Genomic DNA, 19,734 nt, shown 5'->3' with positions numbered 1-19,734 from the left:
GGGATTACAAGTCATCTGCCTGGCCTTTGCCTTCCAGATGGAGTTTTGTATACCCGACCAGTCTTCAGTTATTCTCCTTAACCTTTTAATACTACACTGCAGTGTGTGGGAGCTACCTGGTAAAAGGAAATGTGCTCTAATTGTTAGAGCAGATAAAAGCCTCTATCTACTCTTCTGTTTCAAAAAAAAAAAAAATCACAAAAAGCAGAGAAAGTTTAGCATCAAAAGCTAACCATAGATTTACAGTGATAAGGTTTCCTCTCTCCCTCAGCCTTTCAGGAAGGAGTAGTACAATGTCTCTTTCTTTCCTGTTCTCTCATACAGCTCCCCTTGACGAAAGAGAAGCTGTTCAATTTGAACCTTGGGTTGGATCTGAGATCTGCCTATTTTCCTAAAATAGCAAAATCCCTGCCCAGAAAGAAGGCATGTTAGGAAATGAAAGTGACTTTCTGAGCAGGCAGGGTGCAGTGAAAGAGGCAGACTGGCCTATAGAGAGTGCTGTTAGGGGGGCATGTGCAGGTGCTTTGATTCCAGTAAGGGTTCTTTCAGCTACCTGCTTCAGCCACCTGTGCTGGCAACATGGACATGCTCCCTCTCCTACACCCTTGATGACTAAATCGGGCCTTGTCAACCATTTCCATTATTTGCCAGAAATACCTTCACCTCCCCTTTATCAGCTCATGTCTGAATTATTGTAGCATTTTCCTGGCTGGGCTCACCAGGATCTAATTCCCTATCCCATGTAAGCTTACTGGCTTTTCAGAATCTGGGTGTGATTCATTTTATATTTACTCCTCAGTAAAACTGTAAGCTCAGAGAGGACGAGAACTGATTCTTACATTTCCTTTTTTTTTTTTTAAGTCCTTTAGAGTGTTTTACATAGAGTTGAACACATAGTAAACATTTTGACTGTATTTAAATATGAACAAAAAAAATACTAACAGGACTAAACAAGGATTTAGCAAGGAAGCATCAAAGATGATAAAGGATTTTTATATATCCTCCACCTAGCTCAGTGCCACATAGAAATTCAGTAATTTTTTTTTTAATTCTTTTTTTTTTTTAAGATTTTATTTGACAAGGAGGGAGAGAGCAAGTACAAGCAGGGGGAGTGGCAGAGGGAGAGGGAGAAGCAGGCTTCCTGCTGAGCAGGGAGCCCAACTCTCAGGGCTTGATCCCAGGACCCTGGGATTGTGACCTGAGCTGAAGGCAGACGCTTAACCGACTGAGCCACCCAGGTGCTCCAGAAATTCAATGATTAGCGACTTAATGAAGCTTTAACAAAACTTTGGATTCACTGAGGAATTCTAGGACTCAAGGTTGATGGGATGGGAAAGTGGGACCAATGTATCAACACTCCTCTTTCTACTCTCTCAGAAGGGAGATCAACCCAGCTCTGGCTCCAAAGGAACACCCGTGAGAAACCAAACTCTCGAATACCAAACTTCTCTCACTTCCCAAATCTGATCCAATTCCAATTTTAGCTGATGGTACCACTGTCCTACCAGCCAGCCAGGCAACAAAGCTTTGAATTACTTTGACACCTCCCTACCACATCCAGTTACTAATCTAGTAAGGGATAGGATTTTGAGCTGTGTGCTGAGATGGTGAATTAGGGGAACGGAGGAGCTGAACGGACTCCGGGATGGCACAGGATAGCTGGGCAGGAGGTGCCTGGGTAGCCCAGTCGGTTAGGTGGCCGCCTTCGGCTCAGGTCATGATCCCGGGGTCCTGGGATCGAGCCCCGTGTTGGGCTCCCTGCTAAACGGAAGCCTGCTTCTCCCTTTGCCTCTGCTGGCTCTTGCTGTCTCAAAATCTTAAAAAAAAAAAAAAAAAAAAAAAGGAGGGGCGTCTGGGTGGCTCAGTCGTTAAGCCTCTGCCTTCCACTCAGGTCATGATCCCAGGGTCCTGGGATCAAGCCCCACATCGGGCTCCCTGCTCAACAGAAGCCTGTTTCTCCCTCTCCCACTCCCCCTGCTTGTGTTCCCTCTCTCTGTCAAATAAATTTTTAAAATCTTAAAAAAAAAAAAAAAAAAGGATAGCTGGGCAGGATAAGATGGTGGTTAAGTTTGGTTAGAAAATATAGAGTAAAAGGAGGATGTGGCGGTCTTCCTTTACCCTGAGCAGATCTCTTGAATTTCCTTCCTGAGAACCTGCTTTTTTGGGGAAGACCTGCAGTGCCAGTAAGACTTGGCATTCCTCTTCTTGTCATCCAGAGAAAATTACCTTGCCTTTCTGCTCAAAACTATTCTCATTCCACTGTGACTCCATGTTTGCATCTTCCATCCTCAGTGCATGCTCCCATTCAGTCCGTCTGTCAGCAATGCCTACTAGGTGTTGGGCTTTTGGCTAGGCCCTGGGGCCACAGAAAGGAGACTTGCTCTCAAGGGAGTCATGGACACAATCATGTCCATGAATGGACCATGACTAAACAGTGTGATCACTGCTGTGCCCACATGTGTCAACTCCAGAGTGCCAGCCTGAGGAATCGAGGGAGGCTTCCCCTAGGCAATGACCCCACTAGAATCAAGTCTTGATTGGACAAGAGCTCTGTCACCCAAGAAAGAGTGAGGGTCTGCCTTCAACTGAACTCCTGGTATATAGTCCCAGAGCCTGTGAACCAGAATACCCTGGACTCCACTGTATCCCCACTTCCTTTCCCCTTCACCACCCCTTCACCAGCACCAGCTGCATTGCTGTGACCACACTAAGACTTGGCCTGAGATGGAGGGAGAGTGAAGCAGCTTGCTACACCAATATGGCTGACCAAGACCCTGGAAGGAGGAAGTGGGTAAGTGCCTTATCCAAAAGGATATAGCAGCCTCAAGTCTTATCAGGGGGACAGCAGCTTCCTTCCTCCTTCCTCCACCTCTGACCAAGTCACAGTGGGCCACAGCAATGCAGGCAGCTGTGAGGTGGGGACGAAGAGCTGTAAAACGGCTAGAGTGGAGGTGTACGGACCAGTTCATGGTTATGCTACCCCAAGCAGAAAGGAACGGTGACTTAGACTAGCATGGTGGGAGTGGAAATGTGAAGATTCAGGAGACATAGTTGAGAGGCAGAACCAACAGGACTTGGTGATAAACTACTCTCAGGGAAAGGGAGGAGTCATGGCTTTCAGTCATTAGCATCCACCCCCGGGGTGGCCTCACCCCCTTTCTGGCAATCCAAGAAACCATATGGCTCTTTCCTCTGCCTGCTGCTCAGCAAGTGGGTTCCAGTTTGATAAGAAAAGCCTTCCTGTGGTGGAGACTGAAAGGAAGAGGAAGGAGCTCACCCATTCCTGCCTAGGAGGTTGTGGGAGAAGGAAGATGGCCAGAGCTGTGTGTCCACTTCATGCCCTCTGGCTTCTGGAGTGGGTGCAGCTGCTCTTGGGACCTGATGCCGTCCCTCCAGCCTGGGCCTTGAACCTGGACCCAGTGCAACTCACCTTGTACACAGGCCCCAATGGCAGCCACTTTGGGTTTTCACTGGACTTCTACAAGGACAACCATGGGAGGTGAGCCTGGGGTGAAGTTTGGGTGTTGGGAGAGAGGATTCCCCACCATCATCACTTCTGTGAACCTCAAGCTCCCCATTTGCTATAGAGGTTGAGCAAAGAGACTTTTAGGCTCTATTCAGAACGAGTTCTTTTGAGGAATACTGGCAGAACTAGCTCAGGTAAGGGTGTCAGGGAGGGGCACAAATGGGAAGGTGGACACCAAAACTACAGCAAGAACAAAGGGAAGATAAAAGTTGATGCCTTATTTTTTCCCTCAAGGATCAGTTGTATGACCCACTCCACCTTGGTCTCCTCCAAATACAGAGAGGAGCACATGTCTGAAATTGACTTGCAAAACTGTCTACCCACTCCCACCTTGCTTTTCTACTCCATGCCTCTCATCCCCATCAAAATTACAGATATTTGAAAAGAAACAATAGAGCATTAATGGCTGGGATTAGTCAGCTGCGAAATCAGACTTCCAAGATGAGAGTCCTGGTTCCTTCTCTTTATAGTAACTACCCTGCACTAGGGACTTACTGTGGTAGCGCTGTGATGCCCACCCCTGGGGATAGCAGGCAGCCCTCAAGTATCTGCCTCTTGGGGGATTTCTCTGCTGAAGAGTCACCTCCCCCAAAGTCCCCTTTCCAAGGTGGCCTACAACCAGCGACTGATCAATGAGGAGTGTGGAAGGAGGAGAGAGGCGTGAGGGTGTGATGTTCTCACCTCAACTTGGGACGGCTCTGAAGGGTCCTTCTAGCTCCAGAGCTCCCAGGCTGTTCGCCCTGAATCTGCACCATACTCCTTTCTCTGCCCACTCCTGCTCCTTTCCCTTTTTTTTTTTTTTTTTTTTTTTTAGTATTTTATTTGTTTATTTGACAGAGAGAGACACAGCGAGAGAGGGAACACAAGCAGGGGGAGTGGGAGAGGGAGAAGCGGGCTCCCCGCTGAGCAGGGAGACCGATGCGGGACTCGATCCCAGGACCCTGGGATCACGACCTAAGCCAAAGGCAGACGCTTAATGACTGAGCTACCCAGGCGCCCCCCCCTTTTTTTTTTAAGATTTTATTTATTTGTCAGAGAGAGGGAGGGAGAGAGTGCACAAGCAGGGGGTGCGGCAGAGGGAGAAGCCGGCTCCCTGCTGAGCAAGGAGACGTGGGGCTCGATCCCAGGACATGACCTGAGCTGAAGGCAGACACTTAACTGACTGAGCCACCCAGGCGCCCCTTTCCCTTTCTTTCTACAGATATTGGCCTCATAGGCATTACTTAAACATCCTGTGAGCTAAAAAAAAAAAAGAAAATTACAGCATTTTTTTGAGTACTTGTTATATGTTACTTGGTTGGCACCGTGCAAAAATGTCTCTCATACATTGATTTCATTTACTTCTGACATTGGTTGGTATTGTCCCCAATTTATATATGGTAGAACTATGGTTTGAACCTAGATCTACTAAGGTCCTCAGTGAAATCAGTACCCTCACTTTAGAGGTGCTCAGTAGCTTCCCTAATTCTTCACCATTAAAACTAGCTCTCAGGAAGGTATCTGGTAACAATCTTAAGTTCTAGGGAGCATGTCAACCCCTGACTTTTGGTGTGGGGCACAAGGGTGAGGGATATGGAGTGTGGATGGTGTGCAGAGCTTAGGAGGTCTTTCTCAGCAAGGATGACAAACTCCTCATATTTAAATCAAATCAAATAGTTATAGTACCAACTTTACCCTTAACTTGCTAGACTACTTTAGGCACGTGGCTTCCCCACTGGGAGACAGTTTCATTGCCCATAAAATGAGAAAGCTGGCCTCCATGGTCTGTGATGTCTCATTGAGGGAAGATGATCCAGTGCCCTCCAAGGCACACAGCTCTTCTGGGTAGTGCTCTCAGCGCAGGCGCCGGGCCATGTGGTACCTCGGGATCCGCACCGCGCTCACCCAGCTTTCCTACGCAGAGTGGCCATCGTGGCGGGCGCCCCGCGAACCCTGGGCCCCAGCCAGGAGGAGACAGGCGGCGTGTTCCTGTGCCCCTGGAGGGCCGAGGGCAGCCAGTGCACCTTGCTGCCCTTCCACCTCAGTGAGTCCAGCGCAAGGAGGGAAAAGGGGGGGGGGGCTACAGGGATCGTGGACGGCTGGGCTTCAGCGCCCCACCCTTCTTGTGCCCTCCAGATGATGAGACCCGACACGTAGGCTCCCACACCTTCCAAACCTTCAAGGCCCGGCAAGGACTGGGGGCGTCGGTCGTCAGCTGGAACGACAACATTGTGGTGGGCGCCGCGGAACGGGGCACAGAGAGCAGTCGTGGGCAGGGACACGTGGAGGGGGGCAACGCCGAGTCCCGCCGGTTCCCCACTCTCCTGTGGCCCTGCTCCAGGCCTGCGCCCCCTGGCAGCACTGGAACGCCCTAGAAAAGACCGAAGAGGCTGAGAAGACGCCCGTAGGCGGCTGCTTCGTGGCTCAGCTCCAGAACGGCCACCGCGCAGAGTACTCGCCCTGTCGGGCTAACACCATGAGCCAGGTTTACGTGAAAAACGGCTTTAGTGAGTTCCGCTCTCCGTTTTGTCTCCGCCCACTCACGGCGCCTTAGCTCCGCCCTCAACCTAATTACCCACCCCCACCCCCCGCCGGACGCCCCCTAGGCCTACTCTCAGTCTGGCATCCCCGGTGGCCCAACTCCTTGGCCCAGCTCCTAGCCCCGCCCCGGCCCAGCTCCTAGCCCCGCCCCGGCCCAGCTCCTAGCCCCACCCCGACCCAGCTCCTAGACCCGCCCCGCCCAGCTCCTAGACCCGCCCCGCCCAGCTCCTAGACCCGCCCCGCCCAGCTCCTAGACCCGCCCCGGCCCAGCTCCTAGCCCCTCCCCGGCCCAGCTCCTAACCCCGCCCCGGCCCAGCTCCTAGCCCCTCCCCGGCCCAGCTCCTAGCCCCGCCCCGGCCCAGCTCCTAGCCCCGCCCCGGCCCAGCTCCTAGACCCGCCCCGCCCAGCTCCTAGACCCGCCCCGGCCCAGCTCCTAGACCCGCCCCGGCCCAGCTCCTAACCCCGCCCCGGCCCAGCTCCTAGACCCGCCCCGGCCCAGCTCCTAGCCCCTCCCCGGCCCAGCTCCTAACCCCGCCCCGGCCCAGCTCCTAGACCCGCCCCGGCCCAGCTCCTAGCCCCTCCCCGGCCCAGCTCCTAACCCCGCCCCGGCCCAGCTCCTAGACCCGCCCCGGCCCAGCTCCTAGCCCCTCCCCGGCCCAGCTCCTAGACCCGCCGCGGCCCAGGCTCCAGTGCACGCTCCTCGATCGGCTCCTTCGCTGACCCCGCCCCCTTCCCCCTCCAGGAGACGACCGGCGCTACTGCGAAGCGGGCTTCAGCTCCGTGGTTACTCAGGCGAGTAGGGAGCCTAAGCGGCGTGGGGGCGGCTCCCAAACAGGACTCCCTCTCACTTCCAGGGCTTCCCTTTCAGGCTGGAGAGCTGGTGCTTGGGGCCCCTGGCGGCTATTTTTTCTTAGGTACCTGCCCATCTGTACACCTCCCTCCCTTCTCTGGGCCTGGGGAGACCCCAGGAGTCTCGGCCCCCACACCCGCTGTCCCTTGCGCCCTAGGTCTCCTGGCGCGGGCTCCCATTACCAGTATCGTCTCGAGTTACCGCCCAGGCACCCTCTTGTGGCACGTGCCCAACCAGAGCTTCACCTTCGACTACAGCAAGCCAGAGTACTACGACGGCTACCGGGGTAACCCTGGCGCCTCCCTTCTAGGCCTCCCCGCACTCTATCACCGCCCACTCCGTGCCGCAGCGCCATCCCCAGCTGGCCAACCTCAGCACCTAAGGCGCCTCCGCCCTCGGCTCCCACAGCTTCCCCGCCACCGCCCCACTCCCATATGCCCCAGCTTATCTTTCGCACCCTGGATTAGCTGCGCAGCCTAGGGCAGGTCTTGGCCTCAGTTTTCCCATCTCCACAATGCAGGGTTTGGACTGGGTGGTCTCTGAGTCCCCTTCTTCCTCGCCCTTGGCCCTCTCCCTGCTTCGCCCTCCCAGAAAGATTAATTCGTGCTGTGTCTTCAGGGTACTCGGTGGCCGTGGGAGAGTTCGACGGGGATCTCAGTACTACAGGCAAGAAATCCATTTAGGGACAAAGGTTGGGGAGCCCAGCCCGGGGAGGAGCACTTCCAAGCCCCGCACCGAAATCTCCTCTGGGTTGCAGAATGGCGGGTGGGAGGGGGGTAGGTTCGAAGGACCTCATTCACTGGGGTCCGGCTCTCCCCAGAGTATGTCCTCGGTGCCCCGACCTGGAGCTGGACCCTGGGAGCGGTGAGTGCCCTGTCCCGCCACCGGGCATCCCCAAGCCCCCTAAACCTCCTTCCCTTTCTCACCCGAGACGGGAGGCTGACCTGGGGAGCAAGAATGACGCGCTCCTGTGCGTTCTCCGTGCAGGTGGAAATTTTGAACTCGTACCACCAGACGCTGCACAAGCTGCATGGAGAGCAGGTGGAGGCCCGCCCCAGTGGGGGTGGCCGACGCTGGGGAATTGGAACCCTAGAATATTCCACGGGGTGGGGGGGGCGATGTGTAAGAGAGGGTGCAGGCCTGGGGGCGGGAATTAAGTATGCCTCGTCTTCCTGCAGATGGCTTCGTATTTTGGACACTCGGTGACCGTCACTGATGTCAACGGAGATGGGTGAGGGGCGCCCCATCCCTACCAGTTTGGGTCCCCAGTCACCAGAGGGGTTGACTGCTCTCGGTCTCCTCCTTTCCCTGCCCACTCCCACCTGACGATCACCGAGGGGAGCGGGAGGGTGAGAATGGAATGGGCGAGATTTGGCCCAGGCCCGCCGCATCCCCCTAGCCCACCCCACTGCACTGCCCGTCTGGCCTGCAGGAGGCACGACCTGCTGGTGGGCGCCCCTCTGTACATGGAGAGCCGCGCTGACCGCAAACTGGCCGAGGTGGGGCGCGTGTACTTGTTCCTGCAGCCTCGAGGTCACCACGTGCTGGGCGCCCCCAGCCTCCTGCTGACCGGCACTCAGCTCTACGGGCGATTCGGCTCGGCCATCGCACCCCTGGGTGACCTCGACCGGGATGGCTACAACGGTAAGGGAAGAGAGGAGCCCCACTTGCTGCAGAGTGGTTAACAGCCACAATAAAGACCACGGATTTGACCGGAGGGCAGCGGGAGCTGGGGAAGGGGGCTTTTCGGGAGAAGAGTTGAAAGAGACCACTTAGGATTTGTTTGCATTCGTCCAGGCAAGAGATGGTGACCACCTGGGTGTGGATTTTGGCAGTGTAGTTAGAGATGGGGTGATTTCACAGATATTCAGTACCTGGACTATTAGGACTCAATGGGTGCTGGATGTGGAGCTAAGAGAGAGCAAGGAGTTGAGGGGGTGCTGGTGCCTTTGCTGCCTGGAGTTCAGGCCAAGTATCGGGCCTGGGGAGGGGAGGGCAGGGGCGGAGATCAGCAGTTCAGCTCTGGGCCTGTTTGACCTTGAAGGGCTTGGGAGCGTTAGGCAGACATCCAGAGAACAGTTATGTGTGCCTTCCCCACTGGCACCAGAGAGTTCCGAGTGGGAGACAGGGGCTTGGGGAGGGTGGATGAGGCCCCGGGCACCTGTGAAGTGAGAAGAGGCATGGGACAAAGCCCTGGGGAGCTAGAGCGTTTAGCGGAAGTGAGTCTAGAAAGGAGACAGGAGTGTCCAGAGAAGTAGAAGGGAAACCAGGAGATCTCATGGCCCAGAACTGAAAGCAAGAGAATGCTCTGAGCAGGAGGAAGGGGGTCAGTGGTTCCAGATGCTGCCTAAAGACATCATTAGATGGGGCTGGAGAAGTCTCCGTGGGCTTTAGCAAGAAGGAGGTCATTGGTGACAGTGAGAAGAAACTGATTCAGGGCTGGGTAGGCACAGAAGTCAGAATGCCATGGGGCAGGGTAAGAATGGAAGTGAAGAACTGGAGGCAGCCAGTGTAGACCGCTCCTTCAACCAGTTTGTGAAAGGACAAAAAGAAGAAAGAAAAAAGAAAAGATTCCTGAAAGGTGAATGTCAAGAGAAGGTGATTCTTATTTCAAAGCATATGGAGTAGGTTGAAGGTGGTGGACATGATCTTGTGGGGAAACAGGGTGGTGAGGGAAGTGAGCCAGAGGAGTGTCCCTGTGATGCTCCTCGGAGAAGGCTGGGCTGGGATATTTAGCCTGGTGGCAGATTAGGAGTTGGGGAAAGAGGGTTTGGATTTATAGCACAAGAGTTGGGCTGCTTCTCTTTGTGAAGGAGGTAGGGGGCTGGGAGCTTGCAGAAAGTTTGAAATAGGTGCTGAGCAGAGTGGGAGAGGGGGCTGAGCAGAACCCCCTCGGGACCACTGGGCACCGCCTTGATCCATCCCTAGTTTAGATGGGAGGTCAGGAATCCCTGGGGCCCCATCTGCTGAGGTCTGGCCAGGCTTGCTAAGGACTGGCGATGGGGTAAGATGGCAGAGGATCTGACCAGGGTGATCGAATGGTCAGAAATAAGCAAAGAGAGGAAGATGCTAAAGATCAGGAGGGAGGGGCGGCCCAGAGCCTGGGGATGAGACTGGTCAGGGTGGACTTATTTGGATGAATTCCATGTAACTCAATCAGAAAAATCAATAGATTTTTTTAAAGGAAAAAAGGTGCATAGAAAACGAAGTCAGAAGACAAAGGAAAGAGAGTTACAACATATATATAAAAGATCTTATTGCTGTCACATGTAAAGAACTCTTATAAAGGGGCGCCTGGGTGGCTCAGTCGTTAAGCGTCTGCCTTTGGCTCAGGTCATGATCCCAGGGTCCTGGGATCAAGCCCCGCATCGGGCTCCCTGCTCCGCGGGAGGCCTGCTTCTCCCTCTCCCACTCCCCCTGCTTGTGTTCCCTCTCTCGCTGTGTCTCTCTCTGTCAAATAAATAAATAAAATCTTTAAAAAAAAAAAAAGAACTCTTATAAAGTAATAAGATTATGATGATTAACAAATACATTTTCAAGAGTGATCTTAAAAGTTATTAGTGATGACAAGCCCATAGTGTGGCTCTGAGTTTGCATGGTGGAATTGAAGGGGGGAGCCTGGGTGGCTCAGTTGGTTAAGCGTCTGACTCTTGATTTTGGCTCAGGTCATGATCTCAGGGTCATAGGATGGAGCCCCAAGTTGGGCTCCATGCTGGGCGTGGAGCTTGCTTGGGATTCTCTCTCTCCCTCTCCCTCTGCCCCTCCTGCTCGCACATGCATGCGCATTCTCTCTCTCTCTAAAATAAATAAAATCTTTAAAAAAAAGAGAGAGAGAGAAAGAAAGAAATGGGATGAAGTTCCCTAGGGGAAAAGGGGGCCACTACTTAATAGGTCTTGGTTATTTAATCTTCTGGGACTCAGTTTTTTCATCTAAAATGGGAATAATAATGCCTAATTTTCAGGATTAAATGAAATTATGTCAATATATTTTCCTCAATAGATACCAAGGGCTGCTACTGTTTTTATAATCATCCTACTTGGCGGGTCTCTCTTGTACTCAGCTGTAAACTCCTGGAGGGCAGGGCAGGTGCCTCCTTGACGCTGACTCTTGTATCCCGCTGCTGATCCCCTGGGGTCTCCCGGGAGAGGGAGCTCGGGGCCACCGGGATAACAAACAGAAATTGGAGAAAATGATAGCAAACAGCCCCTCCCCTTCTGTTGCTCCTTCCAGATGTTGCAGTGGCCGCCCCATACGGAGGTCCTAGTGGTCGGGGCCAAGTGCTGGTGTTCCTGGGGCAGAGCGAGGGGCTGAGCTCCCGCCCCTCCCAGGTCCTGGACAGCCCCTTCCCAGCAGGCTCTGGCTTCGGCTTCTCCCTGCGAGGTGCCGCAGACATCGATGACAATGGATACCCAGGTGCCCCTGGAATGCATCCAGCTAGCCAAGAAGGGCTCTTGGGCATTAGCTGGAGATGCTGAAGGACACAGTGGGGGCCTGTGCCCCACTGAGTGTTCTGACCCGTCTGGGAGGCTGGGAGGCCAAGGGAGGCCAGGTCAAAACCCCAGGGGGGGAAATGGTGTGGGAAACCCCGAGAAAGCTGAGGTGAGGACCCCATGCCTCCTCTAATGGCTGATTCTGACCCCTCCAATATCTGTAGACCTCCTGGTGGGAGCTTATGGGGCCAATAAGGTGGCTGTGTACAGGTAAGTGCCGGCTCCAGGGGCGTGGTGGGGGACGGTCCGCACCATCAGAGGATACTGGGCCAGGGGGGCCCACAATGGCAAACCTCCCCCCATGCCACCAGAGCTCAGCCAGTGGTGATGGCCAATGTCCAGCTGCTGGTACAAGATTCACTGAATCCTGCTGTGAAGAATTGTGTCCTGCCCCAGACCCAGGCGCGCGTGAGCTGGTGAGGAGACAGAGGGCATGGGCTGGACAGGGTCTGGGACCTTCCTTGAGGGGCCCTAGCCCCTGAGCCCAACTCCTATCTTTGCAGCTTTAACATACAGATGTGTGTAGGAGCCACTGGGCACAACATTCCTCAGCAGCTGCGTGAGTGTCATCATGGGGACAGAGGGCAGTGGGTCTGGCTCCCCTGGAGGCTGGCCAGGGAGACCTTGACCCTCCCTGCTTCCCTTGCCAGCCCTAAACGCCGAGCTGCAGCTGGACCGGCAGAAGCCCCGCCAGGGCCGGCGGGTGCTACTGCTGAATTCGCAACTGGCGGGCACCACGCTGCATCTGGACCTGGGCGGGAGGCACAGCCCCATCTGCCACACCACCGTGGCCTTCCTTCGAGTACACCCAGGCTGGGGATGGGAAGGGCTGGGTGTGCAATCCTGTTCCTCCAGCCCTGGGGCATGGGCTGGATGCTGCGGGTACGAGGGTGGTCAGTGGGACATGTACGGCAGGGTGCATGGTCTGACTCTTGTCCCCTCCCTAGGATGAGGCCGACTTCCGGGACAAGCTGAGCCCCATTGTGCTCAGCTTCAATGTGTCCTTGCAACCCAGGAAGGATGGAGTAGCCCCTGCTGTCGTGCTTCATGGAGACACCCATGTCCAGGAGCAGGTGGGGGTGGATGGGAACAGACAAAGGAGGTGCAGGACCCCTCCCAGAAAGTCAGGGTTAGGGTTAGTGTCCAGGTCTTAATGGGAACCCCAAAACCTTGATGTCACCTCTCATCTTTGATGTCACTCTAAACCTTAATGAAAGCCCCCAAAATTCAAAATTCCTTAAACCCTGATTCAAGCCCCACGTGTTGTTGACGTCACCTGTAAACTCTGACAAACCCATAAATCCTGATGTCACCGTCCTGACATCATCCCAAACCCTGATGCAAACCCCAAAGCCGTGACGTCAGCTCCAAACTCCTTTTCATTCTCAGACCTTCTAATTCCCTAAGTCCTCATGTGACCCTCCCCCCAAACTTCACATGTCCCCAACTCACCCGCACACCTTGATGTGCCTCTTCTAGACCCGAATCATCCTGGACTGTGGGGAAGATGACCTGTGTGTGCCCCAGCTCCAGCTCACCGCCAACGTGTGAGGAGGCCGCCCGCCCCATGACAGCCCTTCTCCACCTGATACTCTGTCCTCACTCCCCTCCCAGGCCCTGGGCCTGGGCCCGGCCTCCTCCGCTTTACTCCTTTCTCCCCACAGGATGGGCTCCCCCCTCCTCATTGGAGCCGATAATGTGCTGGAGCTGCAGATGGATGCAGCCAATGAGGGCGAGGGGGCCTACGAAGCGGAGCTGGCCGTGCACCTGCCCCTAGGCGCCCACTACATGCGGGCCGTCAGCAACATCGAGGTGAGGCCCCACCTTGGGGGCATTCCCAGGGACCTGGGAGGTACAAGAGCCCTGCCTCTCATTTTCCACCTGAGAGCCCCCGCTTCTCTTAGGTGTTGCTTGTAAAAACTGTGATTTGATTTTTTTTTTTTTTTTTTAATTTGGAAAAGGTGTTCTTGCTAATAGCATAAAATCCGAGGACTATTCTAAAACCCAAACCAAGGGGCGCCTGGGTGGCTCAGTTGGTTAGGCATCTGCCTTCGGCTCAGGTCATGATCCCAGGGTCCTGGGATCGAGCCCCGCATCGGGCTCTCTGCTCCGCAGGAAGCCTGCTTCTCCCTCTCCCTCTCCCCCTGCTGTACTCCCTCTCTCGCTGTCTCTCTCTCTAATAAATAAATAAAATCTTTAAAAAAAAAAAAAAAGAAAATAATAAGGTGCCCCCGGGATACGTAAAGGAGAATGTGACATCCCTCAAACTCCCACCCTGAGAAGCCCCCCTCTCCACCCTGGCACATGAGTCCCTTGCAGACTTTCCAAGGGAGTTTGCACGTATATGGGATACTCCAACCATCTGCTTTCTTGAAACTACCTCCCTGAAGGGCTTTGAGAGACTCATCTGTAACCAGAAGAAGGAGAATGAGACCAAGATGGTGCTGTGTGAGCTGGGCAACCCCATGAAGAGGAATGCCCGGGTGAGGCCCCAAGGCGTGGGTGCTGGGTCCGCTCCACCAGCGGCTCAGACACAGCCGAGTTTTAGGGGCTGGGCTTGGAGTCCTGTAGCTCTGGGCTAGAATCCTGGTCCTCACACTCCCTGTGTTCTTGGCTGAGTGGGCTTCTGAGATAGTGGGACAGGGCTGCCCAGAGTGGGCATCTGGGCCGTGACTTCGGCCCTCCCTGTCTCTCAGATAGGAATCACAATGTTGGTGAGTGTGGAGAACCTGGAAGAGGCTGGGGAACGTGTGTCCTTCTGGCTACAGATCAGAAGGTACTGGACTGGGAAACATTCCTACCCACCTCCCTTCCCCTGGCTGATCCTGATGCAGACACCCTCAGATGCCCTCCTTCCAGAAGGATCTTCTGGGATGCCCGCTCTTCAGACTTCCCCGTTCCCTTTCTTCCCCAGAGCCTTGTGTCTGGGTCTTGGAGCCCTAGAAAAAGGTCTTTCCCAGGTCTAACTTCAGTGTGGCGAGCTGTTTGTGGACTTAGCACTTCCCGACCCCTCTGAAATTCTGGCCCTGCCCCAGAGAGTTCTGATGTCCACTGGGCTGGTGTCCCTGACCTGCTTCTCCTTATCCGCTCCCCTCCAGCAAGAACAGCCAGAATCCGAACAGCGAGGCTGTGCTGCTGGATGTCCCAGTCCGGGCAGAGGCCCACGTGGAGCTGCGAGGGTGAGCCCAGGGGTGGATCAGGGAGATGGCAGGCAGAACCCTCAGCTTCAGAGGGCTTTGGAGGAACCCCTACAGGCGAGTCAACTGATCAACCTCACCCAGAGGGATTCGGGCCCCACAGGAACTCCTTTCCAGCCTCCCTGGTGGTGGTGGCCAAAGAAGACAACAGGGAGAACAGCTCCGACATCTGGGGCCCCAAAGTGGAGCACACCTATGAGGTATGAAGGGCCTTCTGGGACCCAGACTGGGGGGGGGGCAGGGACCCAGGAGTTACGCGGTGGGTGCTGAGCCACCTAACATCCGGCCACCCACTCGCCAGCTCCACAACAATGGCCCTGGCACTGTAAGTGGCCTCCGCCTCAGCCTCTGCCTCCCTGGCCAGTCCCAGCCTTCTGACCTGCTCTACATCCTGGACATACAGCCCCAGGGGGGGCTTCAGTGCTCCCCCCAGCCCACTCCTAACCCCTACAAGGTGAGAGCCTGGCTGGAAGAAAGGGTTGTGGGTGGGGCCCCAGCCCATCAACCAGGGCCCCTCTGGGAGTGAGGGGGGATGAGTGGAGCTTGGACCCACTGCTTCTTTGCCTCCCCAGCTGAACTGGAGGCTGCCGACCCCCAGCCCCTCCCCCACCTCCCCCGGGCATCACAAGCGGGAGCGCAGACAGGCGTCCCTGCCAGGGTCCAACCAGCCGGCCAGGCTTCAGGATCCAGTTCTCCTGGTGAGCAGGCTCCATGGTCTCCAGCTGGGGTCTCCCTGGGGCACAGGGGACAGAGGCTCTGAGAGGCAGGGAGAGGGACCAGCAATGTGATGTGGGCCTTGGGTGGACCACGTTGGTCCCAAGGAATGCTCCAGGTGAGTATGAAGGCTGGGGCTGGTCTTGTGTCTGGGGCCGGGTGGGGGTCCTTGAATCTTCAGAGGTTCCCAGGACATTAAAGAAAATGAAGACATGCCAAAGCAGAGTTACAAAAGTTCTGGGTGTTGAACGCTGTATGATGACCCACTTCTTCCCACCCTTTCCCTGCATCTCTGGAACCGTGTGAGCAGCCCCATTCAGAGATAAAGTCAGAAGCTTGAATCTGAGGCCCTTCCTGCGAGGGAGGCCCGGGCTCCCTGTCCCCGCTGCCCCTTTCTGTTGTTGGGCCCTTGGGGTGGTGAGGGCTGAGGGGTCCGAGGGGCTGGGAACTAACGAGGCATCCCCCTAGAGCTGCGCCTCGGGGCCGCACACGGTGGTGCAGTGTGAGCTGCAGGAGATGGTGCGAGGCGAGCGGGCCATGGTCAGGGTGCTGGCCTTCCTGCAGCAGCCTGGCCTCCAGCAGGTGGGGAGGGGGGCGCCGGGGGGCGGGGCTTTCTGGGGGCGGGGCCCAAGCTTGCTGTGGGGAGAGATGGGGCGGCAGGGGCGGCAGGGGCTGAAGAGGGAGTGAGGGCAAGGCTTACTTTTGAGGGGAGGGGATTAGGCCAGGGCCGGGACTCCTGCTACCAATCGGCCCACGTAAATGGCTTTCACCCACCCCATTCAGAGGCCACTGGATCAGTTCGTGCTGCAGTCGCAAGCTTGGTTCAACGTCTCCTCCCTTCCCTACGCTGTGCCCGCCCTCAGCCTGCCTAGTGGGGAAACTCTGGTGAGTATGGAGCCTGCAGGACCCACTGTCTTCCCAAGCGTCGGCGCCCCACACGGTGGGGGTGGGGCATCCCCGCGTCTGAGGGGTGGCACAGGTAGGTGGCTTGGTTGGGGGTCCTCAGCCCACAAGTTTGAGTCTTTGGGAGAGGCAGGTGGCAAGGTGACTGAGAAAACATGTGGGTTTGCCCTCAGGTGCAGACGCACCTGCTTCGAGCCTTGGAGGAAAGGGACATTCCCATCTGGTGGGTGCTGGTAGGTGCGCTCGGCGGCCTGGTGTTGCTCACGCTCCTGGTCCTGGCCATGTGGAAGGTGAGGCATGAAGGGAGGGTGGGGTCCCTGGGCGGGCACAGGCTTGGCCGTGCCCTACCTCACAGGGAGGCAGAGAGAGATGGTGACCCAGGGTCCATTCACATCTCCACTATTAAAGAGTGTCATTCTCCAGAGGACCTCTTCCAGGGCACAGACCCCTGGGAGAGGTGGCACCTAAAATCCTAAGGCCTTTCAGCCTGTTCCCGGCTGAGAGGAAGAGTCACAGGGAGGGAGTCCTGCCTGCAGGAATTCCCTAAGGAGGGGGCGCCTGGGTGGCTCAGTTGGTTAAGGAATTCCCTAAGGAGGACAGGGCTCAACTCCCAATCCCTCCCCCCGCCGACTGAGGTGGGAGACCCGAGTCTGATCCAGACCCTCTGGGGAGGCCCTGCGGGGTCACTCCCTCCTCTGAGCCGGGAGGGCTGTTCTCAAACTCGCTCAAGTGCTCAAGCCCTGGGAAGTCATGGTGCTTTTAGGGAAAATCATGCATTAGACTTACAGTCATCAAATACATATCATTGGGCGCTTGAGTCACATAGAGACATAATGGCCAATAATTAAGAAAAATTCGGGGGAGGGGCGCCTGCATGGCTCAGTCAGTTAAGCATCTGCCTTCAGCTCCCATCATGATCTTGGGGTCCTGGGATCAAGCCCCACATCTGGGCTCCCTGATCAGCGGGGAGTCTGCTTCTCCCTCTCCCTCTGCCCCTTCCCCCTACTCATGCTTTCTCTCTCCCTCTCTCTCTCTCAAATAAATAAATAATCTTTAAAAAAATTCAGGGGAGGGGCGCCTGGGTGGCTTAGTCGTTAAGCGCCTGCCTTCAGCTCAGGTCATGATCCCAGGGTCCTGGGATCGAGTCCACGTCAGGCTCTCTGTTCCACGTCAGGCTTCCTGCTCCACATCAGGGAGCCTGCTTCTCCCTCTCCCACTCCCCCTGCTGTGTTCCCTCTCTTGCTGTCTGTCTGTCAAATAAATAAATAAAATCTTCAAAAAAAAAAAATTCAGGGGAAAAAGACAAATTAAACACAAGTAACTTGTTACATCTGTTATCTCTGAATGGGGAAGGCCTCCATTTGTGCATGCAGTGGGATCTGATTCTCTGCTGGTCCAGGGGGAGGACCTCAAGACTGGCTGCTTTCTAGCCTGCTTCTTCAACTGCTGCTCGGTGGGCCCACTGATCATCTTTACACCCTGTCCCCGGCCCCTGTGCACCCCCAGGTCGGCTTCTTCAAGCGCAACCGGCCGCCACTAGAAGAAGATGAGGAGGAGTGAGGGGGCAGCCCGCGCCCTGTCCTAGGAGGAAGGCTGGGGTCTGTGCCTGCTCTGCCCAATCTTCAACGTGTGCCCCCCCCCACTCTGCTCACCCACGAGTTGGTGAACACCATGGAGGCCTCCTGGTGTTCTCCCCCTCCGGTGAGAGCTGCCCATTCCTTTCCCTGCTGCCCAATAAAGAGGCTGAGCCCCAACCCCCTGCATGCTGCCTCCTCTTGGGTCTGCGAAGAGAAGGGGACCAGGGACAGGTGATGTTTGGAGGGAGGGGCTGGGGCTGGCAGAAGTGTGTGCAGAGAGTGTCTCCGCCAATTAGTGTCTTTGGGGAGTGTCTGGGAGTAGAGAGTCGGGGCGGAACAGAGGAGAAAGGGTGGCAGAGCCTCCAGGAGAGACTGGAGGGGGATGGGGTGTCTGAGGGTGCTGGGTGCCATGGAGGCTGGGAGCATCAGAGAAGGCAGGCTGGTCCCTGGTGGACAGCTTTCAACAGTAATTTTTTTTTTTTCATGATTTTAGAGGGATAAGCCTCAAGTGGACCTGAGATTCGGGAATATAACTTGCTCTCCCCGCTCCCATTAAAAAAAAAAGCCTTTAAAGCCATGTTCAGGTGAGGAGGGGGCCGGGGGAAGCTGACTAAGCCCTCAGCCTGAGGAAAGCAGCGTCACACCAGGGAGAGGAGAGCGGGCTTTGCTGTCCAGCTACCCTTCCTCCCCATCAAGGAGAAGGCTCTCCAGTTAGGAAAGAGGGCTCCAGGCAGGGAACTCACAGGAGCGCTAGGAGCAGAAGAGAACTCTCCCGCCTCCGCCCGCCAGGACTGGAGTCCCAGGATAGACGGGGGGTCCACCTGGAGTCCCGAGAAATGTGTTGATTCATGGGTTCAGTGAATATTGATTGAGCACCTCCCATGTGCCCGGTACTCTCCCAGTGCTCAGATGGAGCAGTGAAGAAAGCAAAGTGCCGGCCCCTTGTGAGACTTACATTCGACCAGGGGTAAAGAGTAAATGAGCGGGGCGCCTGGGTGGCTCAGTTGGTTGGGCAACTGCCTTTGGCTCGGGTCATGATCCTGGAGTCCCGGGATCGAGTCCCACATCGGGCTCCCTGCTTAGCAGGGAGTCTGCTGCTCCCTCTGACCCTTCCCCCTCTTGTGCTCTCTCTCTCTCTCTCTCATTCTGTCTCTCAAATGAATAAATAAAATCTTAAAAAAAAAAAGGGTAAATGAGCACATACATGTCTGGTCAGTGGTGGTCAGTGCTGGGAGTAAAAATCAAGGTAAGGAGATTCTGGTAGAATTACGTGGGAGAGGACTGACATTTTAGGTAGAGTGGTCAGGGAAGGCCTCTGATGAGGTGAGCAGAGAGAGGGATGAATGAGCCAGCTAGCTGCACAAGAATAATACGATCTGGACAGAAAGAGCAGTCCGTGAAAAGGCCCTGGGGTGGGAGCAGGCTTGATGTGTTTAAATAAAAGCCAGGAGGCACACCTGGGTGGCTGAGTCATTGGGCGTCTGCCTTCGGCTCGGGTCATGATCCCGGAGTCCTGGGATCAAGCCCCGCATCGGGCTCCCTGCCAGGCGGGAAGCCTCCTTCTCCCTCTCCTACTCCCCCTGCTTGTGTTCCCTCTCTTGCTGTGTCTCTCCCTCTCTCTCTGTTAAATAAATAAAAAATCTTTAAGGGGCGCCTGGGTGGCTCAGTCGTTAAGCGTCTGCCTTCGGCTCGGGTCATGATCCCGGGGTCCTGGGTTCGAGCCCCACATCGGGCTCCTTGCTCAGCGGGAAGCCTGCTTCTCCCTCTCCCACTCCCCCTGCTTGTGTTCCCTCTCTCGCTGTGTCTCTCTGTCAAATAAATGAATAAAATCTTTAAAAACAAATTTTTTTAAATAAATAAATAAAAGCCAGGGGGCCCATGGACTGGAGGGCGGCACAGGGTGCAGATGAGGTCAGGGGTGGGGGCAGGTAGGCAGCGCCTTTTGGCCATGGGTAG

General features: G+C 55.5%; 1 protein-coding gene across 7 annotated transcripts; it reads left to right on the top strand.

The window, feature by feature from the left end:
• The first annotated feature begins 1,974 nt into the window (after nt 1-1,974).
• ITGA2B (integrin subunit alpha 2b) lies at nt 1,975-19,604 on the top strand. 7 transcript variants are annotated; one of them, XR_010408565.1, is made up of 30 exons: nt 1,976-3,499; nt 5,428-5,549; nt 5,642-5,739; nt 5,847-6,012; nt 6,789-6,838; nt 6,915-6,960; nt 7,054-7,182; nt 7,515-7,562; nt 7,717-7,937; nt 8,075-8,127; nt 8,329-8,540; nt 11,128-11,310; nt 11,552-11,597; nt 11,699-11,803; nt 11,891-11,946; nt 12,038-12,189; nt 12,335-12,460; nt 12,867-12,934; nt 13,052-13,199; nt 13,778-13,870; nt 14,084-14,163; nt 14,486-14,566; nt 14,688-14,784; nt 14,886-15,038; nt 15,157-15,282; nt 15,767-15,880; nt 16,082-16,277; nt 16,375-16,491; nt 17,708-17,902; nt 18,272-19,604. XR_010408565.1 is itself a non-coding variant. In XM_064582822.1 (30 exons), the coding sequence occupies exons 1-30, from the start codon at nt 3,180-3,182 to the stop codon at nt 17,749-17,751; spliced, it is 3,327 nt and encodes a 1,108-aa protein (XP_064438892.1). In that variant the 5' UTR covers nt 1,978-3,179; the 3' UTR covers nt 17,752-18,265. The 7 variants fall into 7 exon arrangements, 6 of the variants coding, with proteins under 6 accessions (XP_064438891.1, XP_064438890.1, XP_064438892.1 ...); XM_064582822.1 differs by lacking the exon at nt 18,272-19,604 and having other exon boundaries at nt 1,978-3,499; nt 7,717-7,760; nt 7,884-7,937; nt 17,708-18,265; XM_045888778.3 differs by lacking the exon at nt 18,272-19,604 and having other exon boundaries at nt 1,981-3,499; nt 7,717-7,760; nt 7,884-7,937; nt 16,082-16,183; nt 17,708-18,265.
• The last annotated feature ends 130 nt before the right edge of the window (nt 19,605-19,734 follow it).

Source organism: Mirounga angustirostris, unplaced genomic scaffold (assembly GCF_029215605.1).
Source record: "Mirounga angustirostris isolate CCGP_5_RB_7025 unplaced genomic scaffold, mMirAng1.0.hap1 SCAF_17, whole genome shotgun sequence".
Taxonomy (NCBI): domain Eukaryota; kingdom Metazoa; phylum Chordata; class Mammalia; order Carnivora; family Phocidae; genus Mirounga; species Mirounga angustirostris.
Note: the sequence above shows the minus strand (reverse complement) of the source record. Positions and strands in the feature narration are given on the sequence as shown.